Raw genomic sequence first — 19337 nt, 5'->3', positions numbered from 1 at the left:
GAGAGAGTTGGACTGAGTGAGTGGGTGAGAGTGTGTGTAAGAGTGTAAGAGTGTGTATGTGTGTAATATGTTGTTTGGACCGAATGTAGCGGTGTAAAGGCGAGCTTTTTGTGTTCGCTTCGTTTTGTTTGATACACACACAGAGGAAGAGAAGGTTCCCGAATCTGCCGCAGAGCCTGAACCACCATGCCTTTTACTGCGGGAGAGTTTCTCTCGGGCTCTCTGTTAATCCTGCTGCTGGTCGCCTGCTCTTCCGAGTGTAAGTGAACATAGCACGATCGGCTAACGTTAGTTCTGCGGTGTGTACCAACAACCAGCCTTAGGAAAGAACCTGCGCCTGGTCGGGGTGCGTTACCTTACGCTGAGCTTTACGGTTAAACTGTGTTTCGCAGTGTCCTTGTCGCCCGAGGAGGCTCACCAGTTTCTAAGAAGGCACAGGCGGGCAAACCAGGTTTTCGAAGAAACCAAAAAGGGGCACTTGGAGAGGGAGTGTGTGGAGGAAAGATGCTCCAAAGAGGAGGCGAGAGAAGTGTTTGAAAACGACCCAGAAACGGTAAAACATGTTGTTTTTCTTCCTTGTGTGTCGGTTTGCCTTTTTTTTTTTCGTCCTTGGTGATACTGTCCCAACAGCAACACTCACTTAAGAGCTGGATATCAAACCAGGAACAGTAACTGCGTCCTAAATCGTACACCACTCCAACAAAGAGTATGTCAAGTCAATCAAATGCACCACTATTAGTGTCCTAACTATTATGGAATACTGTTTGGGTCGGTATTACAGCTGATATGTGGCTGCTTTTCTACCCTGCTAGCACAGTAGCTCGTCCTGATATCTGTAATGACAGGCGACCTTTAGTACAAATAACAGTTCTGTAACCCAGTTTTCCTGCCCTAGTTTAACACTGACCAGTCCTCCAGTTCATTACAGGCCGGATTGATTTGATCTGATGGTAACTTCAGGAAAGTCTGGATGTCCATCAGTGGTGCTCTGCATGTTTGCATGTTTGGACTTGTCTTGTTAGTTCTGACCGAATTGCTGCAATGCAACAGAGTTTTTCATTTAGGTTTTAGGTATCATTCTATCATTCTTTTCCTTTTTGGAAATCAAACACATGGATACAGAGCTTGCTTTGAGCTCCTTACACACTATACGGACAGAAGTACTAGTACTTGGACACCACTTCTAATTTTTAACTCACTGGTTTCATCCACAACACTTTTTTACATTTACATTTTCAGCATTTAGTGGATGCTTTTATCCAAAGCGACTTACAGTACTGTGACAGTATATTGTCTACACAATTGAGTGTTAAGGGCCTCGCTCAAGGGCCCAACAGTGGCAACCTGGCAGTGGTGGGGCTTGAACCAGCAACCTTTGGATTACTAGTCCAGTACCTTAACCACTAGGCCACAACTGTCCTGTCAAATACACTTGAAGCTAGTGATAATTAGTTGATGCATGCTCAATAATCCAGGTACACAAATCCTCAAAGTTGAATCAGTTCATCTGGACACAAGAGATACGTTTCATCACTCAATCCGAATGACATGCTTCAAAGAGGAAGTCATTCGGATTGAGTGACGAAACGTATCTCTACAACAAACTTGTGTCCAGATGAACTGATTCAACTTTGTGGACTAGTGATAATTAGATCTGGGATGCAGAACTGATTTTGACCAATAACTGACCATTATACTGTAAATCAACAGTTATTAACTCCCATCAAAATATAAAACACACAACAAACTTCTTCTTCTTCCTCGGTCTTTGTCCCGTTCGGTTGCGGTGTCGGCTCTCGGCGGATCATGATCTGCATTGATTTGGCACAATTTTTACGCCGGATGCCCTTCCTGACACAACCCTCCCTATTTTATCTGGGAGGGGACTGGTTTGTGCATTTTAGCAGCTAGGTGCATATAGGACAATTCAGTGTCTCCAATTAGCCTGGCTGCATCAGTTGCTGCTATCAGGTGTAATAAATCAGTTATACAAAGGAAATTACATGCACCTAGCATCTATCACCCATTCTAGCACGGTTTATAAAGACATGGTTTAAAGAAACAACAGTGTCCTGCACAGTTCCCTGATCTCAGCCCCACTGAACAGCTCTGGGATGAACTGGGATGTCAGTTGAGGCTTTCTTGACCGACATCAGTGCCCAGCCATACAAATGCTGGGTCACAAATTCCCACAGACAAACTTCAAAGTCTTGTGAGAAGCCCTCATGAAGAGGAAGGATCATGTCATGGTCACTCCATTTGTTTTTGAGACTGTCCACATAATTTAGACCCTATGGTAACTAAAGTAATTTTTTACTTCTGTGACCTACGGAGCACTGTATGAAACCCTGTGGTGTACTGACAGGGGTGTATTTTTTGGGACTTGGGATCCGGCAGAATGTTTCATGATGCTAACGCATTTCTAAATGTTTTCTGCTCATTGCCGATGATGATGATCTTTCTTTGCATTTTTGCTGATTTGCTGAAAGCTGATTAATGATTCTCTTGAAGTAGCCTAATCAGAAACAGGATGCGGTGTGTGTTTTCATGACTGCTTATTATGAAACGAATGTGGTGTAAATGTGATCTTGTCATTAGATAATTAGGAAGGAAGTGATTTTTGCATGTGTAGCGTTCATGCATGTAGCGACTGCACTGAGACTCATTACAATAACAGCAGTGACTTAATGACACAGCAAATTGTTTTTTAACCTTAAATACATTCCAACAGTTACTGCTGCAAATATGATAAGCAGCAGTTAATATGCCAACATATCTCTAATCGTGTCCTTCAGTGTAGTTTGTTTGTTTGTACTGTGGTTTTCTAATTACCGGCAGGTATCACAGTAAAACAGGGAACGTTTGTGATAAATAGTCAAGTCAAATGTATTTATATAGCGCTTTTTACAATGGACATTGTCTCAAAGCAAAATCTATTGTCTCAAATAGATTGCTAGTGATAAAGAGATCTGGAATAGGCAGATTTATTTGACCAATAACTGACCATCATAAGTAAACAGTTAACCATCGACCTATTTAGCTTATTGAGTCCCATCAAAATATTAAACACACAACAAAATTTTAGATCATCGAGGTTTTATGCTGTATATTTATCATCTTTACATCAGTTTATTGAGGAAACATTTACGCCTATCCACAGAAATCCCAAAAAATATTAAAAGAGAGTCTATAAATAGCTACAGGGAGGACACACTTTTATAGACGTCATCAGTATGGGCCAGAAGCAGTGACCTGTGGATAAATATGTAGGGAGTTCCCCACACTGGCCAGCTGTACTGGCTTAAAGGTTGCAACCACGTTTCAGTCCAGGCGAGCAGGGCTGGCTATGAGATAGGAAAAGGTTGGTGTGGTGAGCATGGCGGTATACTAAAACATTGACATACGCTTTTAAACAACGGAAGTCAGAAGCTAACGGACTATTAAAATGTCGAAACATGCTACTCAAAGAGTAGAGAGGCAGCCAGCAGCTTAAAACCTTTTCACATGGTATATAACATGTAACTAAACATATAACAGTTCTTTATCCTAAGGCTTAAAATCAAAGTCAAAATCCATACTGATATTAATCTATGGCAAATGGAACGCCTTTAATTGTCAGATATACTGTATATATATATATATATATATATATATATATATATATATATATATATATATACACGTCTACAGTGCAAAAAATGTTTTCTTTATATCCTAGCTTGTTTGGGAGCTAGGGTCGAAACACAGGGTCAACCATTGTTCGGCGCCCCTGAAGCTAGAGGGTAAAGGGCTTTGATGCAAAACAGCTTCATAGTTTATGGTTGAAATGATGATGTTTGGTGTTGCAGCTAGATTTTAGCACAGCTCCTGCAATCTATGCTACATGTGTGTGTGTGTAGCTTTGTGAGTAAATGTACCTGCATGTGAGAGAGATCTGCTGCTCCGCTCTGAATTCAGATCAACTGTCAGTGGTTGTAAATGAATTATAACGAGCTTTTGGTTGATCGTTAACGATTCTCATGTGGAGCAAAAGGGGTTTGTGGAGGGTGTTCTTACACTTACGGTTGAGGATCAGATGGGGTAAATTGGGTATGATAAGCTAAAATGGATGGAGGATATGAATGATGTGAAGGTGTGATACTCTGTGTGCTCATTCGCTCTGGTATCAGTCGGAGTTCAGTTCCTCGTGCTCGCTGTTCTTGGTGCAGACCTGAACTCTGAGTTCTGACTCAGCAGCTTTTGGACTGCAGCGTCTGTACATGTGGACTGATTACTGAATAAACTGCTGTCTGAATGAACCATCCGCTCAATAAGGTGCCCGTAATCACGTCCACTTCCGTTCTCCACCCCTCAGTCTGTGGACAACTGCCGGCCGGCTGCTTGTGCAGAGGATCTGATGGATTCATTTGATCTGTAACTGCACTGCTTGCATTTCACAGCCTGTGTGCTGACGGTGAAATTCGAATGGTAGCAGGAGCAGGTCAGCCGTGTAGCTTAGCCACGCCCCAGACCTCCGCAGAACTGTGTGTGCAGGTTCTGCAGGTCGATCGGTTCCCGGAGACATACACCCTGTACCTGTCCCGCGTGCTATTTCAGGAAGATGAAAAGATTGTCAGGCTCAACATGTTGTAACAGGACTGAGAGATTAAAGACTAGGAGAAAACAGAATTATTGCATCATCGTGTGGGTCGCAGCTATAAAACGTTAAGTGTGTGGTTGTTGTTTAGATGTGCAAAATCATGAGTACAATCACCTGTTTAAATCACATCATTATTTAGTTTCTTTACCTTATTACTAGCCCTGGGTAGCATTGTCGCTTCACAGCAAAAAGGTCCTGGGTTCGATCCCCAGGTAGGGTGGTCCGGGTGCTTTCTGTGTGGAGTTTGCATGTGTCTGCGTAGGTTTTCTCCGGGTGCTCCGGTTTCCTGCCACAGTCCAAAGACGTGCAAGTGAGTTGAATTGGAGACACTAAATTGTCCAAGACTGTGTTTAATATAACCTTGTGAACTGATGAATCTTGTGTAACCATAACTACCGTTTCCTGATATGTTTGTTTGTTTATTAGGATTTTAACGTCATGTTTTACACCTTGGTTACATTCATGACAGGAACGGCAGCCACTCATTACACAAGGTTATATCAAACACAGTCTATGGACAATTCAGCGTCCCCAATCCACCTCACTTCCATGTATTTGGACTGTGGGAGGAAAGCGGAGCTCCCGGGGGAAACCCACACGGACACGGGGAGAACATGCAAACACCACACACAAAGGACCCGGACCGCCCCACCTGGGGATCGAACCCAGGACCTTCTTGCTGTGAGGCGACAGTGCTACCCACTTAGCCACCGTGCCGCCCCCTTTCCTGATATGAATGTAACCAAATTGTGTTAAACATGACGTTAAAATCCTAATAAATAAATCAATAAACCCATTCCCACCTCAGATATTAGCCTGTCATGTCCATGACAATCCTACCCACTGTGCCACCGTGCCGCCATTCTTATTAATATGATTATGCAATATTCTAATTCCTGATGCTGGTTTGCAAACAAATAGGTTTTGATAATGATTTTCAGGTTTAGTGACATTTTCTAAATATTTGCTCTGTTTTTCTTTCAAGCTTTGTAAAAAGAAACAATCTCTATTGTGTGAGAGAAATGCTAAAAAAAAAAGTAATAATTGGTCGATGATTTCTAACAACGTCTTATTTCTGATTTCAGGAATATTTCTTCCCCAAGTATTTGGGTAAGTCCTGGATCATAGAGCACGTACACGTACGTCGCTCTCAGCAGCACACATTCGTTCACATGTATGCATGAAATTTTATATTTAGGAACCGTTCTCTTGTCTTTAGCGTGTGTTGAGAAGTTTGCAGACAAGAAGAAGGAAGACCTGATCACCTGTGTCCACAGTGAGTGACCCTGTCCTCTTTTTTACTGCTTTATAAATAGCTTAACAGGAGCGCAGTGTTCTTTCAGCTCGCCTGCATTGCAGCAGTGCTGCAGGATGAGAGTTAATGCAAAGCCCAAGCGTCTCCTAACACAGCCATGCAGCAGAAGCAGTGTGTAGGGAGCTCGGAATCCGTACGCATTCTGGAGGCTCGTCCTTCATGGGGTTTCGGCTGACTCAGAGGCAGAGACGTGCCGGCTTTAAATCCTGTGCCCTGATTGGCCGGTTTGTGTCTAGCCAGAAGGGCTGAGTCAGTGTGTGTGAGGCGATGCTGTGACTCTGCAGTGTCCTCTGTCTTCCTCTCTATTTCTCCTTTTGTCCCCCCGTCCTCCTCAGCTCTGCCCGGACGGATTGGTCAGCCTGCCTGAACTTTTCCGAGTTCCTGGGATGATAAATTGTCGGCAGACGCATCCGAAACCACAACTATGTGCGAAAAGGACAGTAAAATATGGAAAAGTAAAGCATTCGAGCACTTCATAAACTCAGACACAGACACGAAGAACAAATATTGATGGAACCGGGATGTGGTGGGTGTTTGGCTGCTGAATAACTGCAGAGAGGGACGGTAAGGAGAAAGCTAGGTGTGGTCGACAGGTTTGTTTGACCCCTCATAAACGACTACATCAAAAATAAATGGCAGCTGGAATGGAGCACACAAACAAACTGTAAACCGACCTACATTTTGTCCATGATTTTTAACCGCAACCCAAATATGAATGAAAAACAAAAAAGGAAAAACACAAAACGAAATATACTTAATTAATTAAAATGGTGGCAATCTGGTCCAACTGTGGACCCATCCAAGGCTGCTGTAAACTATACGAGCTACAGCCCAACTTCAAGAACAAACCAAACATACCATTTAGAAAATGTATAGATCAAGTAGTCCACGCTAGATGTAGAATAGGCCATTCCTGACTGACACACCGACATCTAATACGAGGGGCAGACCTCCCACTTTGTGATGACTGTCTGACACCCATTACCATAAACCATATCCTGACTACACAAGCCCAAAGCAATACAGGAAACCTTTACCCAAGATAATACAGAAAAATCCTCAAATTCACCACACACACAATACAAGACCAATAAAACAAGCACAGAACACTGATTCCTGCTTTAAATAACACAAATATGAAGATTTTTCATTGAAAAACAAACAAAACTGACTCACCTCTTCATCTGACCTCTCTCTCTCTCTCTCTGCCTCTGCTTTTTCCCCCAGACATTCCAGACCAGTGCTCCCCCAATCCATGTAACCATCAGGGAACGGTGCGCTGCGAGGACAAAAAGGGGGAATTCCTCTGTCACTGCTTCACAGGGTGGGAAGGTCCCAAGTGTGAGCAAGGTAGGTCTCAAGTCTTCATCTAACAGTGCTTACAGAATAAAAACATGGTCCAGGTGCTGTATAAAATATCATAAACACAGAACACTTTGAAGCAACTTACAATTATGATAGACCTTCAAGTGTCCAACAGTGACCTGGCAGTGCCGGGGGCTTGATTCAGTGACCCTCCAATTACTGGTCCACTGTCCTAACCGCTGAGCTTTTCTATATGGCTAAAAGTATTTGAACAACTGATCATGAGCTTGTCAGGCGTCCCGTTTCAAAGACAAAAGTCTATTTTAATAGAGACCTCTCTAGGCTTCTCACAAGACTTATGACTTGAAGTATGTATGTGGGACTTTGTGCCCTATCATTTGTATGACTGGGCACTGATGCTGATCAAGAATGCCTCTGTCGATGTTCCAGTTCATTCAGGACTCTTAAACCAAGCTGTTATTCATGTCTTAATAATACTGGAACAGGTTGGAGGCGTGTTGGTGTGCCAATGCTTTTGTTCTGTGAGAGCAGAATTTATTCTTCCATGTATCATGACCAATCAAGGTCCTGCAGAAGTAAAGCAGCTGCAGATAATCATGCTACCACCACCTTGTTTCACTGTAGATAGGATGTTCTTAGAAACAGGTGCAGGTGGAATGCTGTTATTTCCATCAATTGTTTAGACTGTATACTGTCACAGTACTGTAAGTCGCTTTGGATAAAACTCTGGTAAACGCTGAAAATGTAATCTAATCATGCCTGGGCGTGGCCAGTGAAATTGTCAATTGAATATGGTTAACCGGTTAATTTTGTAGCTTGTGTGTGAGGAGGATGTAATCAGAAATAATACATGGGGTAATGCTGATAGGTTCCTGCATTCCCTGCATAATCACACCAGTGTTTCTGCTGCTCTGAGTCAGCTTAGGGAAAGACGGGGTAAGACTTTCTTCCCTGTGAGCAGAACACTGTGAGAGAGGATTATTCGACCGCCACTGCAGTGCACTGTGACTCATCAAATCACCTTCCAACGTGGAATGACAGGTAGCTGTAATCTGGAGCTCAGGGGAAAAAGGGTTTGGGCAAAACAGTCTTTTCCAAAGCTGAGCTCCAGCATCCGCTCACGCCCTGTAATAATTAATGTATAAATATTTCATTAAGTATCACACCAGGAGTTTTCCTTTACACGTACAGCTCAGAGGAAAATCTGATACAATCTGTCTCGGTCTCAGAGTCGCCCAACACTGAGTTACTGTGTCGTCGCTTCTTCTCATCCAGCATGTCACCATTCGGCCCGAACAGTGGTACAGTTCACTGTTCAGTGTTCTAGGACAGTTGTAGCCTAGTGGATAGAGCTTTGAGCTTACAGCTGAAAGGTTGAGAGTTTGAATCCCAGTTCTGCCATGCAGCCCTTTAACCCTCTCTGCTCCAGGGGCGATGGCTCCCCTGTCCTTTCAGACAAGCTGGGAAATATGCGAAAAGAAGAATTTCGTAGTACTGTACACCTGTATATATATATGCTGTCAAGTCACATTATTATGACCATCAGCTAATATCCAGAGTAACCGCCATGTGCAGCACGGACAGCAGCTATACGGGCTGAGAGTGACTCAGTAAGGTCCTGGTAGGTTGGCACAGGTATCTGGAGCCATGCTGACTGCAGTGCATCCCCAATGCTGGATGGGGAGCTTCCAAAGAGCCAATATGACGATCAAGGTGGTTCCACAGAGGCTCAATTGGGTTCAAGTCTGGGCAGTTAGGGGGCCAGGGTAGTTAGTCTTGGCCATGCTCTTCCAACCAATGTCGGACATTTCTAGTCTGCATGATCTGCAAGGATGGATTTATACCCAAATCGGTTGAGAGTGCCTTCCAGACCATATACAGTATACCCATCAAGCCAGCTCACAAAACATGACTTTCTTTATGAGCTACGCAATGCAGCCATCGAAAGTAGAAATATATATCGACAGTGTATATATGACAGATAAAGGCACACTATTTTATACAGAACGTGGTTAACCACACCTCGCCTCTGCCACTGCTTTCTGTTCTTTTCTGATCGGCAGATGTGAACGAGTGCAGTAACGAGAATGGAAGGTGTGATCAGGAGTGCACCAACACAAAGGGAAGTTACCGCTGCTCGTGTCGAGATGGATACAAACTCTACCAACACCACAAATGTTTGGGTGAGTGGATTATGCTTGTTAGTCAGAAACTTTCTCACCTGTCATTTACAAACTCTAGTCTGTCACTGACATAAAATTCCAGTCAGTGACAGACTGCAAAACCTTGATCTAGATCACGGGAAAAATAAGAATCTGATCGCTAGTCTGAAAACAATGACGCAGACCCATCATTACCGCTTCCTGCCATGGAAATGAATTAGTTACCATTCAATCGAGTTAAAAAATCCATAGGTCTCCCAGGTTATTGAGCAGAGAATTTTGCACAAGCTGCTCAACGTAATGGACAATACCACACACCCGTTACACGACCTGCTGATTAAACAGCAAAGTGCCTTCAGTGGAAGGTTCCGCCAACTTCGCTGCAACAAAGAGCGCTATAGGAAGTCATTTCTGCCCACAGCGGTGGCAACCTATAATAACTCTCACTGGTGCAAGAGAAGGACTCAGAACCTATAACACCCACAAAAGACAATTAAACTACAATTTGCACAGGGTACTGTTTTTAGTTTTTATTTAAAAATTTCAAATTGCACAACGTCTGTAACTGCACCTTCAGCCCCCCTCCCTTTTAGTTTCTTTTGTTCTTGTCCTGTTAGATGTTTTTATATTATATTATTATTTTTTATGTTATTATATTTTTATTTTATTTTATTTTATTTTCTTCATATATGTATATTTTTAGATTTTATATCTTACTTGTTTATAATTGTTATTGCTGCTGCGACACCATAATTTCCCTTCGGGGATTAATAAAGTACTCAATCAATCAATCAATCAATCAATCAGGTGGCACAGCAGGATAATCGGCTAGCTCCCCGAGTTCGGATCTCGGCTCTTCTACCGGGCGGCCTCTAGCAGGCACAATTGGCCCCCAGTCTGCTGGGTGGGAAAAAGCCGGACTAACTAGGTGGGAGGTTATCAACGCCGTGTATGGACCTTGGCAGTGCAGAAAGTGGAGAAGCACAGAGATCGGGGCGTGACTCAAATCCACCAAAGTATGGGAGAATAAGAAAGGATTGGTTTGATCCTAGTTTTGTTAGTTATGTAGTTACGAAGGGTTTTTATTTTAATCAATTGCTTTTATCTGGTCAGGGTCGTGACTTTGGGTGCCAATCCATAGCTGGGATTCGGCCACTTCCCCCAGACACACAGCCAATCACGTCTGTGTAGCCCGACCCACCGCTAGCATAACAGGTCTCGGCTACTTGTAGTATTTTATATTTGGAATAAAAAGTTATGATAACCTATGGTGTTCAGGTGGTGCAGCGGTAAAACATGCTAGCACACCAAGGCTGACATTTCGAACTCATCTATTTGAAACTCAGCTCTGCCATGCGGCTGGGCACCTACATAAAAAACGATTGGCTGTTGTTCAGGTTGAAAGCCAGATATGGACTCCACATAACGGAGCGAATTACGACCTCTGCTGGCTGATTGATGGTGTCTGCAAAGAGTCGAGGAATAATGTGAATAAATCAGGTGCATACGATGCAACTCATCAGTAATGCTCTGTGTTCATCAGGGCTCTGAAGTTTTTGTACTGTAGACGTAAATCTATTTGAAATCATTCATACGTACAATCTAAACTGTATTATGATTTCTCTTGTTGTGTCTGTTCCAGATGTTGATGAGTGCAGCGATATTCCTGATGTGTGCGGAACAGCTCAGTGCAGGAACCTGATGGGAAGCTTCGAGTGCCTTTGTGATGTCGGCTACATATACAACAACGAGACCAAGTCCTGTGATGGTGGGTTGAATTGCCACACTTCCCAGTTCTGTACACTTGCCTCGCCTCACAGCAAGAAGATCCATTTTTGTGTGGAGTTTGCATGTTCTCCTCGTGTCTGTGTGGGTTTTCTCTGACAGTACAAAGACGTGCAAGTGAACTGAACTGGAGATACAAAATTGTCTGTGACCGTGATTGACAGTAAACCTGAACTGATGAATCTTGTGTAAACAGTAACTACCGTTCCTGTCATGAATGTAATTAGTGTGACACCCTAAAACATGGCGTTAAAATCCTAATTAATAAATAAATCTTGGTGCATTGTTATGTTTTGTTTGTGAGATCTCACTGTTACTTTGCTTGTACAGAAGCACTATGCGTTGTAGTTGCTGATGTCTGATGTTTTTTTTTATTTCTACCTGTAGACGTTGACGAGTGTGAATCACGAGTGTGCGAGCAGGAGTGTGTCAACACGCCAGGTAGTTTTTATTGCCTCTGTGATGGCAGACAGAGGAAGAAGCTTGGACAAAACCTGACGAGCTGTGAGGTACCGAATAAACTTGAGTCGTCATCGGTTTGACGTGATCTATTTTCCACGTCAGGTAACATAACAGGTTTTTCTTGACTGTGTCCATCCTTCCTAGCCTATAGAGACTTGTCTGAATTTGGAGATGAGCAGGAACCCTCGCTCTCTGTACCTGGGCCGTATGTTCAGCGGGATTCCTGTGGTGAAGCTACGCTTCCGTCGCCTTGTTCACACTGGGTAAGCACAGCACAGCTTCGTTCTTTAGCCTTTATTTCTACTGTGGGGTCGAATAGTCGACACGCCGCACTTCATGTTCTAGCTTTACGTTCGTGTTCAGCAGCTATAAGAAAGTCAATTTTGGTGACTTTAGCTTTATCTAGAAAAAATTTAACATTTTAGTTTTATACAAAGTCCCTCGCTGTATCAGGAATCCGGAAGCGGAACCAACTGTGTTCATTAAACCTCGTTATTCAGTGGTATTATTGTGTATTATATCAGTTTAAGAATTCTGGGCCCCTGCTGCTGCTGGATAGCAGGATCACATTAGGACTCAACAACAGTAAATAAAACCAAAGTCTTTTCTCAAGTCCTCGATATGTAACAAGTACTAGAACTACTGAACAGAACTTTAAAATGTTGTTTGTGCTATAAAAATGTTTTATTCACTATATTACAGCAAAAAAACATTAACACAGAACATTAAAAAATAAAAGGTTTCATAATTAGTGTTAAAACTGTGTTTAGGAACTGGAACCCAGATGTGTGCTGAATGTAACACTGATAATAACTTCTTTTTATTTCTGTTTCTTCTTTCTACATGGACAGTCTGTGTAGAATCTGTAAAATTATTAAAATATTGAATTATTAAAATATTAAAGGTTCTATTTATTTTAAATGATCAAAATATAGAAGTGTTTTATACATTGGTTCAAGCCGCACTGCTTTAAAGTTGGGAAGTTTCTTCCAAGTTTCTGTTGGACCCCTGAGCAAGGACAGTTAACGCTGCCATCCCGGGTTAGGCATCCTGATGTGGAATGTCTGTCCATCACTATTATTTCGTCCTTTTCCTACACCTCAAACACACACACACACACATCAACATCAAAAATTGTCTAGGAAAATAATAAAAACATATGCATATATATGCGGCTAAGTGTGTAATACAAAGATTTAAGTCGGAGGCTTGTATATGTGTATTTGCTTTTATTTATTTATTTATGGCTGTGTAAATGTATGTAGAAATGAAAATTGAATACACTGTGGGTGACTGTTTGGATATTGTGTATGTAAATAATGTGTAGTGGGCACTGTTTGCTTGTAAGTTCAAGTTTAACATTGTGAAAATGAATACAAATACTTACTGCACCAGTACACAGTGAACCCTGGCCTGTGTACACACACACTTACTGTAAATGTAGAAACAATCAGTTCATAAAAATAAACACATGGAGATCCGTATAGTGTGTGTAGAGTCACGCACCGGTCTCCGTTATCCCTTGTCTTATTGTGCATGTGCCACTTATCAGCCAACAGAGGTCGAACTTGCAGCAGTTATGAGAAATCCTTTCTGGCACTTCCATCCTTGGATGAGCCAAATATTTTCTCCATTGGTGCCCTGTTGGCTCATGTTTAGAAAACAGACTTAGCTTAGCTATGTCATTTTCCTGTGCTAAACCATTACTTAAGATGATAAATGTGCTTTTGAACACGTCCACACTCTGCTGGTTGTAAGTTTGAGCACTCATAACTCATAAGGTTATGGTCCTGGACTAGTAATCGGAAGTGAAATCCGTCAGGTTGCCACTGTTGAGTGACAGTAGGTTGGATTTTGTTTTTACTTTAAAAGGATTATAAATATCTGCCATTGAATCTGGTACAGTTTTGTCATTCGGTGTGCGCTCTGTGCATTCATCCAGCTTCACAGCAGAGTTCGACCTGAGGACGTACGACTCTGAAGGAGTCATCTTTTTTGCCGGTGGACACTTAAACAGCTCCTGGATCGTCCTGGCCATCCACAAAGGATATCTAGAACTGCAGCTGAAATACGGATCTGTAAGCCGAGTGACCAGCAGCGGTGCGTTGGTTAACGATGGGCAGTGGCACAAGGTGAGTGGACATTTTCCTGGCCTGATGTTCTTTGAGTAGAAATACACACAAAAACAGCACACTTCCTCCCTCAGTGGATTTTATTCTTGAATAAATTCTGACCAGTTTTATATACTTAAATAAAGAACTTTTAGTGACCAAAGCTAATAAGGTACCAGACTAAGATTTTTTTTCCTTGACTGCCAGATCTCCGTAGAGGAGCAGGGACGGAGCCTCGTGATAAAGATCGACAATGAGGCTGTGATGAAAATCGCTGTGAACGGAGACCTGTTTACTCTCAAGAAGGACCTGCATGAGCTCAACCTCACTGTGGGAGGGGTCCCTTTTAAAAAGGATGGACTGGTTAACAAGGTAACAATGTCATTTGGCGTTTTTGTGTGTCGTAATGGTAAGAACTGTTCTTCCGATCGAGCCGAGGCAGATCGCTTCTCTTCACCTGCTCACAGGTCTTTGTTTGGTTGCAGTCCAACAGTAGTTTTTTGCCTTCTGAGCTCAGAATTGTGAGAACAGACTTGTTTCATAGGCCGTCATATCATATGAACCAGTAAAGTCTAATACGTCATGAGAAAGACTTGCTGTGATTTTGTCTACGTGTTACAGTAGTTGAAATGTTGTCTGGCTCACAGATTTTCTCTGCTCACGAGTATAAATGAGGAGAAGCGTGTTGTTTATTCATATGAACCGTATTGATATGGTGCTCCGTTTACGTTCCCCTCACCCTTCTCATTATGATGAAGGGGTTAATGTGGCTTAATGTTGCAAATGCAAAATGTTTCGACCACAAATTGAAATTCTGCCGTTCTTATTTACTGAGCACGTCTAGCAAACTTTACGAGGGTTCTTCAAAACGTTTCTGCACTTTTTTTGTCGTTTAAAAAAAAAAATTGTTTATGCATTTTCTCCCCTTTTCAGTGCGTCCAATTGCTAGATTGCGTCATGCTTCCTCTCCAGCAATGCCAATCCCTGCTCTGATTGAGAACTAAGCTAACCCACGCCCCCCTCCAACACGTGGGCAGCAGCCGTATGCATCTTATCACCTACACTTTGATGAGTGCAGTGCAGCTCAGCGTTGTGTACGGAGAGACACACCCTTAGAGCACTCTTTTCTCATCTCTGTGCAGGCGCCATCAATCAGCCAGCAGAGGTCGTAATTACATTAGTTATGAGAGAGATCCCATCCGGCTTAGTCCCGCCCATATCTGAACAACAGCCAGCAGGTAGAGCTGAGATTCGATACGATGTATTCAAGATCCCAGCTCTGGTTCCAGCGTGTGTTTTTACCGCTGCGCCACCTGAGCGGTCGTTTCCACACTTTTTAAATTCTATTTATTAAGAATTCAAAAAACAAATGACGTTACTTTTCTACATAATCACCTTCCGAAAATCTTCCCCTTAAAGTTTCTTTGGGCATCCAGAAAGCTGGAAATCAGACGGAGCTTAATCCTATATACTATAAGCGTCTCTCAGTGTCAGACACGACCAGCGAAATTCTAAAAGTGCGGAAATGTTTTGAAGATCTCTCGCCAAACAACAGTAAGTAAAGTGTGTTTGGAAGTCACAGTCGCTTGGGTGTTGTTTCTGCTATCATGTGTGATCAAAACACAGTTGTTAAGGGCTAAAAAGGTGGTTATGTGTATGTTTCGCACTTCAGATAAACCCACGTCTGGATGGCTGCATGAAAGAGTGGCGCTGGCTGTCCGGTGATGACTCCTCTATCCAGGAAACGGTTCGTCACAACGAGCGCATGCAGTGCTACTCTGTCGAGGACCACAGCTCCTTCTTCCCTGGACATGGTTTTGCTTACTTCAATCAGACACATGGTGGGTTTTCTGATGTGTGTACCTCAAAGAAACACTATTTCTAATTTATAATTATCTTCACACTGGTGCTTCTAAACAAGGAACAGCAGTCATTGTCCTTTCCTCTACACTCAGGTGATACACAGGTGCTAAACATGCAGCTGAACATACGTCCTGCCTCCACTGTTGGAGTTTTGTTTGCACTCGTGCACCAAGATACTGTGCCTTTCGCCATCTCCATTTCTGACTATCATTCTGGAAAGATGAAGTGGACGCAGGTCAGTACGGTTCACCTAATTTTTTTTTTTAGTCAAGCTCGTTCAGAATTTAACGTGGAGTCAGAATCCACACTGACACTAAACGGCTTTTGTTGTGTAGTTATATTGTTCATTTTAGTGCTACTAATGCATAATTCTATCAGTTTTGATTACAATTTTTAAAGCACACATAGCTGTTGTTAGAAATTTGGCATACAGGAGTCAGGAGACCGTGTCTTCAGGGTAGAGGTAATGTTAGGTAATCTTGTTTGGGCTGTATCTACTTCTTGGTTGACGTGTGTTAACTCAAAAATATTGGTAGATGGTTTTGGCTTTTCTAAACTTCATGTCAACTTAAAGCTGCAGCTGAAAAATCATCCATGAAAGTTGAATACTTTTTGTGTTTGTTAGGGCTCATTAAAAATTCTTTATGCACCAATAAACAAAATATGAATTACTTGTTGTTGGTAAAGTCCCAAGAAGCTAAGAAATGCCAAGAACGATTTATTAAACATGACTTTATTGGTGAGACCATTAAAGTGCTGAAAGCTTAATTTAATGCCCAGCTGTGATCAGATCAGCACTAACTCTCGTCTTCTCAATCCAGCACGTACTGGTGACCTTCAGGGATGTGATCGTGGCTAGTGCTGAAGTTCATCTGTGTGACTCTGAGACACACACAGTGAACGTGACCGTTGCTGGAAACAGGACCATACTGGAGGTGGATGGGAAGCAGGGTCTCGCTGAATCCGTAGAACATCTGGAACCTCTGGACTTGTCCTCGTATAGCACCTTCGTAGGAGGTATACCAGGTGAGTCTGATTCACTCTGATCCTAATTTACATTTATTGGAAACATAATCTTGATGAACAGAGATGCAAATTCTGCTTTAATTTAAGAGTTTCCTCAAAGTCCGTCTGGTTCCTTTTTTCAAATAAACGCAGTTTCCTGCTAAGTCGTTTCAGCCGTTGGTCATGGTCTTAGCTCTTCACGGCAACACAGAGCTTTGGGAAAGGCAGCAAACGGATTGGGAGAAATATGAAGTATTATTGACCTCAATATAGTTTATGTGCACCAAACTATAATGAGTAGGAACTAAAACAAAGTAACCATAGTTTTGTCTGTGTAGTCTTGTTTGGGGAAGCTGAAAACAGTGACAGAAGTTAAATTACACCCATCAACCTGTGGGTTCCCGTACAGAGCCATATAGTGAATGGAGAGCCACACTAAGCCCTGAAGAAGAGACCCCATCCGACCCTCGCTTCCTCACACACGGCCAGCTATGTTTGTGTGGATTCCCAGCCAGGTCTGTGGCTCTGGTGGGTTTGAACATGCAAGTTTGAGTCCGTAAGTGGTGTGCTAGCGCATTAGAGTGCTGTGCCGTCTGATCACCCCAGTTCTTTTATTGTGAGCTCCAAAGAAAAGAAATGTGTCATTAGGTTAAACCTGGATCTTGTAAATAAGCTGTATGACCCTGATTGGTGGCCCTGGGGTGATGTTTCTTTGCTCGCTAATTTCACCACTAAATCTCTGCACCGTAAGAGTTCCTGTAATACTTTATTACACTTTATCGGCCGTAAAATATACCGTAAATGAGCATGTACCCATCCACATGCAGGTGTGATACCCATATCTGTGTTGTACTAAATGGATTGCCTGAATGTTGCGGCTGTGTAATTTTACGCCCTGTCTCTTTCACAGACGTTTCTCTGGTCTCCACACCAGTTTCTGCCTCCTATGTCGGCTGCATGGACGTCACCGTTAACGGCCGGCTGTTGGACATGGACGAAGCCCAGCACAAGCACAACGATATCCGTTCCCATTCCTGCCCTCTGGTGGGTCCCCACCAGTGAAAAAAAAGTACTAATTTTGCGAGGACCAATCGGAAGACAGGGCGGTCCTGGACCCAGCTTAAGCCTAGTCCTAGAACCGAAATGCCTTTAAAAGGAAAATTAGTTCAAGCCGAAGCTTGATACGGTTCTCACTTAGCCACATGCTCAACGTTTTCCCAAAGCAAAAACACTCTTTAAACTGGTAAAACCAAACCTGAGTTTTTATTTTTGACAGTTTGCGCCGACATTCTGCTGCACACGTTCGCCTCCGACTGTAAGCAATGTATACGTAATCACACAGACACTGTAACTTGTATATTTCTATTATACTCACTGAGACACAGGGAAGGTGTGTGTACTAGTGTTAAACACCTGAACTAGCACTGCGCCACATCACGAGCTACTGAGAACGAGCGCGCTCTTGTAACATATTGTAAATACGACTGTACAATGCTTTTTAGACAGAACAAAGGAGAAACATTCGCTACCTTTCATTTGGTGAATAACAAAAGGCCTTCAGGTCACCAAAAGGCCGAGTAGGTGCTCAAAGTCCCGGCGGTTTTGTTATAAATTTGGGTTCTGTCACTACTGTTTGTTTTAATCTCCTGTATTGTATATGAAATCTTGTTTTTGTAACCGTCGTTCATAACATCGATCCTTGGTGCGGTCAGCACTGAGAAAATGTTTGGTCTCCTTTGTCCAGCTAGAGACTGTATGCACTGTTTAAAAAAAACAAAAACAAAATAAAAACAGCTGTTATAAAACTGCTCTCTGTTCTTCATGGATCTGCGGAGTAGATATTTGATCATCATGGTGCTAGAATCCTAGGCTAGAATTATTCAAAGTGGTTTTTTTTTTAAATAGAAGCCTAATTTATTTTATTAATATTGTCCTAATAGTAACAAAAAATATAGAAGAAAATTAGAGAGTGTGTTACGATCAAAACTGAGCAGATGGATCAAACCTCCTTAAATCAAATCATATCTAAAATGCCGCTCAGGTGGCGCAGCGCTAAAAGTACATGCTGGAACCAGAGCTGAGATCTCGAATACATCGTATCAAATCTCAGCTCTGCCTTGCATCTAAGGCTGAGCGGCTACATGAACAACGATTGGTCTGTTGTTCAGATATGAGCGGGACTAAGCCAGATGGGATCTCTCTCTCTCATGACTGGTAGAGATGAGAAAAGTGTTCTTAGGGTGTGTCCCTCCGTAAACGTAGCTAAGCTGCACTGCACTCGTCAATGTGTAGGTGATAAGATGCATACGGCTGCTGCCCACGTGTCGGAGGGGGTTAGCTTCGTTCTCCTCAATCAGAGCAGGGATCGACATTGGTGGAGAGGAAGCATGATGCAATGGGGCAATTGGACGTGCTAAAAAGGGAGAGAACGGGGAGAAAATGTATAAAGAAAAAAATAATCTAAAATCAGGATTGATCAGGATAAATTAGGATTTTTATCCCCCGCTTATTTAATTACATATATACAGTGTATTACAAAAGTGAGTACACCCCTCACATTTCTGCAAATATTTCATTATATCTTTTCATGGGACAACACTATAGAAATAAAACTTGGATATAACTTAGAGTAGTCAGTGTACAGCTTGTATAGCAGTGTAGATTTACTG

The 19337-nt window shown here is 42.5% G+C and overlaps 1 protein-coding gene across 1 annotated transcript; it reads left to right on the top strand.

Moving 5' to 3' along the window:
* On the top strand, nt 1-18473 carry gas6 (growth arrest-specific 6). Its single transcript, XM_063010382.1, has 15 exons — nt 1-259; nt 393-553; nt 5725-5749; nt 5859-5915; nt 7182-7304; nt 9344-9463; nt 11085-11210; nt 11615-11736; nt 11834-11952; nt 13632-13821; nt 14008-14172; nt 15473-15641; nt 15756-15898; nt 16485-16689; nt 17579-18473. The coding sequence occupies exons 1-15, from the start codon at nt 187-189 to the stop codon at nt 17728-17730; spliced, it is 1950 nt and encodes a 649-aa protein (XP_062866452.1). The 5' UTR covers nt 1-186; the 3' UTR covers nt 17731-18473.
* The last annotated feature ends 864 nt before the right edge of the window (nt 18474-19337 follow it).

This window comes from Trichomycterus rosablanca, chromosome 15 (assembly GCF_030014385.1).
Source record: "Trichomycterus rosablanca isolate fTriRos1 chromosome 15, fTriRos1.hap1, whole genome shotgun sequence".
NCBI lineage: Eukaryota > Metazoa > Chordata > Actinopteri > Siluriformes > Trichomycteridae > Trichomycterus > Trichomycterus rosablanca.
Note: the sequence above shows the minus strand (reverse complement) of the source record. Positions and strands in the feature narration are given on the sequence as shown.